The sequence below is a fragment of the Amblyomma americanum genome, chromosome 3, assembly GCF_052857255.1.
Source record: "Amblyomma americanum isolate KBUSLIRL-KWMA chromosome 3, ASM5285725v1, whole genome shotgun sequence".
In the NCBI taxonomy this organism is placed as follows: Eukaryota; Metazoa; Arthropoda; class Arachnida; order Ixodida; family Ixodidae; genus Amblyomma; species Amblyomma americanum.
The window spans coordinates 58,570,712-58,577,805 of NC_135499.1; the positions used below are offsets into that span (position 1 = coordinate 58,570,712).

Genomic DNA, 7,094 nt, shown 5'->3' on the forward strand with positions numbered 1-7,094 from the left:
ATGCTGTGCGGACTGTGGTAGTCGGGAAGCGTTACCCAGCACTGCTCCACCAAATGTTACGAGCAATTCGAAGGAGAACCTCCGGAGACGAAACGTAAAACTGTGGCGGTCCCTAAGAGGAAGGAAGGAAGGAAGGCCTCAGACGTTGCTGGCACATACCCACTACGAAGGAGTGGCCAAGACAAAGGCGGTTAATTACTGGAAAAGGTCCGAGCGCGCTAGCGGGAGAGCAACATCTTCTTTCTCCGCGGATGCAGGCACTTTTTCTTCTTCTTCCTCAGTGGCACGTATCAATATATATAACCTAAATTCTGGTAAAAACTGCAGTTACCTGACTGCACGATTAGTTATCAATAAAGGATTTACTATTCCCAGTTAGCCGTCCAAGGCCTCAAGGCTTAGTTGTGTTCCTTTGGGGCTCTCCAGAATTTCATCTAATGCCCACTGCTGCTGCCTTGCACAACGCATCTTCGGTCTTGATTTGGTCTCCAAAAAACGAAACACATTTTGCTTACTCGGGACTTGAGCGACAAATCTCCAGTTATCGTGTTAGTCGTTCGTTCTACGGACTCTCTGAACATCACCAGCTTTGACATAGCTACGGCTATATACAAGCTCAGGAAAGTTCAAGCCCTTGCCTTGTCAGGGGTAACCTTAGGACGGATGTACGTAAAGGATGCAGGCTTCTCAAATGCGTTCGTATCCAAAACGAAAGCACAACATAAACATCAGGGTCAACTGCATTCGTTTCACTGGCTCTGGCTGCAAGTGATGAAAGGGGCTGTGCACCACTGATTCTGCAGCCATGCAGAAATATAGATGTTTAATGAGTGCTGAAGGCCCAGCATTTGTCACTGGAAATTTCGGAAGAGTGCGACAAGGGAATATGGGGAAAGGGAGCCCAGAGCGTCGAGAGAATTGGGTAGCTTAATGGTTGCCACCTCTGGAAACTCAATTAGGACGCAGCCACAAGTGACAACTTAACGGCCACAACTGCGGGGCTCACGTAGCGTTACCAAAATGTCAAATTACCATCCGGAGAAACGGTTCAGTTTTAAGTGCCGCCAACTTCACGCACGCCTACCCGTCGACAGGGGTTTCTTGATAGTGGACATGGTGACATTCGCTACAGGAGCGAAACAAATGTTCAGATGTCTTTCCGCGAGACCTGCAATACTTGTTCCTGTTAGTTGATTTGATATTATTATGAAGGCGCACAGCATAAAGAGCACGGCAGAAGAGAACCGACACACATGAGCGCTAACTAGCAACTGAATGCACTTACTATGCGAGAGCCCGTAAATATGTGCGAAGAAGGCTTGCGCACAAGCACAAAAAACATCACCAAAGCAAGGACACTAACACTTGTCATTGAGGAATTAAGATACGCCAAATTGTGGCGGGACTGGGAGACTCAAGGTTCCTCACACATGGTGCCCCTTTGCGCTCGATAGCCCAGGCTTCAAACTTCCGTGCATCGGAGTAATGCTTGAGGATAACGCCTCTATCAAAAATTGGTAAACACACTTTGCAGCTTTTGTAGTAGATCGCCAGATTCCTGATCGGTTGGCGGCTGCTAGGGACGGCTGCTCTGTGAAGCGGTCATTTATGCATCGCCCCGTTTGCCCACCTTGTGAGATGCCGTAAGAAAACGGCAGTTCATAATCAACATGCGTGCGGCAGGCAAAAAAACGCGTTTCATGCCGCTTGCGGTGCACTACAGGGCGAGGCCCTGCCAAGGTCACTATCCTCCACAACCGCTCTAGCTTGTAAGGTCCTGAAAGCAACGGGAACTGTCACCCTGCGCGCGACGCGCTTCAGCTTGTGCGAAACCTGGTAAACACATAGAACCACAGCCATGTTCCGCCTTCGCCTGGTTTCTACTTCCTTGCCGCCAAAAGAGCTTCGGCACCATCATAGAAAAAGTGACAACGGAGAGGCAGCCGACTTTCCATCTCTGCGTTAAAACACGTCTTCACGTGGTGTTGCCACGTTCTGACAATGACACTCTTGCGGGCTCCTGAGGCAATAATGTTTGACGATCTTGGAGTGTGCAGACGTGAAGAGAAGGACGCCTATTCGTGCTCAGGGCTCGCAGCACCAGCACAGATTATCACTGCTAAAAAGGGCAATCATATCCAGAAAATTCGTCTGCTTTCAGTTGTCAATTCCTCTGACAGCTTTACTGGAAAATGTTTTGTTTCAAAGATTGCGAACAGTTCGTCCACTCAAGGACGCGAGTGCCTTAGCTCATTCCTAAAAAACAACGAAGTAATCTTACACATAGAGGAAAACCTTAATGACGGCAAGAACAAAGAGTCACCTTTCAACAGCCGCTCATAATGCGCAAGCAAGTTATCGCTAAGTAGAGAAGCAAGGCAGGCACCATTGCAGATACCTTCTGTCTGCGCGTAAAATGATTAATCTAACTTGATAAGTGTCCACTGCAGGTAAACGAAAAGTGCTTCTACAAAGCTGCTGATATTTATGCGTGACGAATTCTGAAAGCACGTGGCGCCAAGATCATTGATAGTATCTCTGACAGCTTGGCATAGTTTCCTCCTGAGGCAAGGAATAATACGATCTTTGATGTCTGCAGTAATCATCTGGCCTTTGAGAGATTGTTTTTTGAAGAAACGCAGACATTTTCACTGCACATAAAACAAGAAATGGATCCCTAATAGGCAAAATGGACTACTATTGGTGAAGGAGCATGCGTAAGGCCAGTTGCCAGTTCCCCTTTAAGGCACAATGGCACTGAACGGTCGTGTCGATATGCGTCTCTTGGTAGCTGAAAAGGGAAATAGGCGCCTCTCTTTGAAATATAGGCGCCGTGTGCAAACGTTTCATTGAACAGGGTCCAAGATTTGACAGCAATAGCACTTCAGAAGCAAAGTCTTGTCATGTTTAGCTGGCACTCTGAACATTTGTGTAACTCTGGTGCAACAAGAGCAACCTTCTCTAAAATGGCACGTTCCTTTTTTTCTGTACTCACTTCATCATCATGATCGTCGTCGTTGTCAGCTGCGACGACCATCTTGCCCGGAAATCTATTAATCTGATCTACCCTCCCTATTCACTGCCGCTCCTGCTAGTGAGACCGGGGCTAGTTGCTTTCAAGAGGGATTTTCCAGCGGTAAATGGACAAGGACGGGAAAAAACCGGCGACACAAACGTTGGCTTTCAGCTGAAGAATTAATGCGAGCACCGAAGCAGACTTGACGGATCGCGCGCAGATATTTTTTTGTCTTTGAGAAGAAAGCAGGAACATGGAGTACGTCTATCGGTAAAAGGTGTGAACGGTATCACATTAGCGTTTTAGCCCACTGCCATGGGTCTGTAGATTATTTTACAGCTGTTCTGCACGGGTGTCGTTTACGAAATGGTGTTGTCGGCATTGCGGTCGCCGTCGTCGTCATCGCCTGATTACTCCAACACTATCAAGGACGGGACCGCCCAACCCACGTCATCCGACGCCCTCCCTCCTCCTCGTGATCCTCCTCTTCTTCTCCTATAATTTATACGAGTGTTCCCAGAGCCGGAAATCCGCGGCAACTTTTTTCGCCAGTAGTAGGCTTTTGTTTTTAGGCGGTTGAGCTCCATTGAAACAGGAATATCATATCTTTAAGTGAAGAGTCTTCGTAGATGCAGGTGCAGAAAGGGGAGGTGTAAATCTTGAGAGCTTAGAAGATGCACGGCTAAGGAACAATCGCCTAAATTTTGCTCCATATGTAGCCCAGACCGAAATGCGGTGGTCTTAAACCCTGTCATTGTGGCATCGACCAATCTGAGCTATGTAAAGAGAGTGACGTTTACTTAAAAGAAAGGCGGAGAAGTCGGCCGACCAGAAGGTGCGCAATCTGGCCTGCTACTCTTTACCTGGGATGGGGATATGAAACGTGACGATGTTGGTGTTAGATAGATGGAGATGTATAAAATCACATTAGGAGAGGGGCTAATCACAACCGCGAGTCGATTCCCGTGCAGCAAAAGAGACGTAGCATTGTGCTAGGTGCGAAGTTGTAGACAACGCCCGTATTATATACGGACAACCTCGTGAGATGTCTTTCTTTCGCAGTCTAGTAGCTTATGCCACTCATCGTTAAAAACACGGTGTATGCACGATAGCGTTATCGGGGGGAGTGATAATCATGAAAAGAGAAGAGCTTTGCTACGTCTTCTTCAAGCGTGGTGATAAACAACGTGCATATGGCGCTACGATAGCCTAAATTCAGGACGAGTTTTTTTTTACGAAAAGCATTTTTTTTTCTCAAAGTCGCACTTTTCGCGATCAAGCCATGGTTTCCAGCTCACCCATCGGTCGCGCTGCAAGGATCCTATGCTATGTGCCGAGTGGTGCCAGTATTTAGCGCCGTGCACTCGCCATACGCTAGAAAGACAGCAGCCATTCTGAAGGCAACAAATTATTCTCATTTCAATAACTTAGGTGCTGGCTTGCAATCTTAGGCATAACGTCGCTTCTTTTCAAGGAAGGTACATGTATGCTTTTCAAGGTATACTGGATAAAGAGGTTGTATCCACCGCTACAGGATCACATTTATCGACTTTCGTTGTCTGTGGAATTCTCAGCTTCATTGCAGCCGCCCACAGAAAGTAGGTAGATACAGGACGATGCCATTGTCTCGTCGACTTGTTGTCAAGGATTTTCAGTGTTACAATGGCAGGTATACTGACCACGAGCTCAGGAAAATGTACAGACGACAACTTCCCGATCACTAAAGAAGTTCCATAGGTGATATTGTGTGTTTCCTTCTTCAAGTACCATATGCTTCTGCTTTGCATTCTGGTGTTCAATTTCCACAAAAAAAGCGATAAGATGTTAATTGAAACGCGTTAACCCAAAGCAATTATTACCAGTACATTTACCCTCTTCTGGCGTTCTCCACTGGTGGTGTTGAGCAGGCGGTCTTTGCCAACGATATTTTTATCATGCCGAACGGCGTATTTAACGCCGAAAGCGTTAGGTGCAGCGAGCGATAGTAGCACACTGCTCCACAAAACGTCACGCATTCTCACGGAAAATGTCACTCCACCGCATTTCCGCATCATCAGAAGACCAATGGCCTGATTTCTTTTTTATGCTTGTTTTTCTCTGTCTCTGAGGTGGGCGTTTTAATTTTCGATGGTTTCAGCCACTGATGTGACCAGCTCTCTACGGTACACTGCTCTGTCACGAGTTTTTTTTTTTCTCGCCTAGAACACTCGTGTCGACGAAATGCACCCAAGACTTCTTCGAATATCGCCTACGGACATTTCCGTCATCACAACTAACTTAGACTACGCCGAATTGTAGTCAGAAACACCCTTTTTCTTTCGGGCCTCATACGCGCAGATATCAATCAAATCGGCGTCGACGTCACACCAGGGTACTTCAGTCTGGAAGGCAGTCCAACAAAGTCAACATCACTAAACGCACACATCGATATAAGATTCAGCAGTCAGTGCAGTGTGGGCGTGATTATGCCCATTATCACGCATTACTCATACCGCATTCAACGCATAATCAGTACCCAACGAATGAAACGGCACGGACCCGATAAAGGCTGATCCTACGCGCGATAACACTCATTCCTCTCACACAAATACTAACAAACCCACCGTTCCCATCACGTAATCCATCCAGAAACTCGTCATAGATTGGGTCAGCCTCTACATTTGGCCAATTATTTTGCGATATAGCTCGTAGTGATCTCTAGTCGTGTAATTGGAAAGAGCCGGTCACTTTCTTGCTTACGGATAATTATTCAAAGTTAGAGTTACTAAAAACGCATCCGATATCATTTGCTCCTTCTATTAGTTTTCCAATTCTAGTTTCAGTAGTAAAAATGAGGTTAAGAAAAATTTCCTACGGGTAGTAGCGACGCATTGGTTACGAGCCTGCATTTTAAGCCTATTTCTGGGACCCATAGGCAAGCATCTGACAGCATGCATCGAATAGAATTTTGAAGAGCGGGAAAACACTGGGAATCCCTTCGAATAGATGAGGGGTACTTGGAACACGTTTACATTTTATACAAGCAGCTTTCATTGACGCTGCCTAATATCACCTTCTGGATCCACCAGCCACGTCCGTTTTGGATTTTCGAAAGCATACGTCTATGCTGTTATGAGTACTTGTCAATATCTCAGCAGTGGTGAAATTGGCTTTGTGAGAATAACTTAAATTGTGGCAGCAGTCTGCACTAACTAGCTCGCCTCTTCTCATTGTTTTTGCGAAAGCAAGCAAAGGAACAACTAAAATAGGAGCCCTAGAAGAACGGATTGGTGCCATATAGCGTTTACAACACGTCGTTTTCAGTTATTAAGCCGCAGTGACGACGCATCTTACCTTGTTCCAAAGCTCGATGCTTTTGAGCTGGTCACAACCGAGGGCACGGGGACGCATGGCGAAAGAAGGCCAACCACTCACGGTTGCACCGAGCGCGCTGCGACACCGGTCTCCTGCGCGCACCGCGTGAGGCCAGCTGAGCAGTACCCGTCGGCGCAAGCAACTGCCTGTGCTTCGCAAGAGGTTCTCCGGAGAAGCACGCAACGTGGGAGAGAAAAAGAAAGAGCGAGAGAGCGGGGGAAGGAAGGAGCCACTTCTCCGCAAGTTCCGAGCTGCTGGCAGGCGGCATCAGTGGCCTAACAGAAAAGCTGCCACCATTCGGAACGCGCCCACGCTCTCTATGCTCCGTTGGCGGCGCGCTGTCTTAGCGACAGGCTACCCGGCCCCGCGCATGACTTTCAGTGTACCAGTGCACGTACTTCGAGATGCGCTGCTGTGCGGTCAAAAATCATCTATTCACTGCAAATAAGTCAAAAAGCGGTTAATCGGGGCCTTCGAACATACTTCTTTTGTTTGCCTGTTTTTTTATTTTTGCTTATTTAGGCTTACCAATTAACGCAATGTTCGCAAGAACAGACGAACTAGCACCTCCTGTGTGCCCCATTCTGCATGCATCCTTATTAGAAACGGAACAGCAGAACGTGAAACTCAAATATACACAATCAATGAATAGATTCGAAGCATGATGCAGTTTAGTTACGTAAATCAAGGCATTAGCGAGCCGGAAGCTGTGTAGTTGCTGTAA

The 7,094-nt window shown here is 47.0% G+C and overlaps 1 protein-coding gene across 1 annotated transcript in view; it reads right to left on the reverse strand.

Annotated features, from left to right (window-relative positions):
* The window catches only part of LOC144122983 (chymase-like), a 239,161-nt gene extending 232,668 nt beyond the window's left edge, over nucleotides 1–6,493 (reverse strand). Inside the window, exon 1 of the mRNA XM_077655918.1 lies at nucleotides 6,350–6,493. Within this exon, the coding sequence (XP_077512044.1) occupies nucleotides 6,350–6,406 (57 nt within the window). The 5' untranslated portion in view covers nucleotides 6,407–6,493. The remainder of the gene's footprint in view (nucleotides 1–6,349) is intronic.
* Nucleotides 6,494–7,094: the final 601 nt, after the last annotated feature.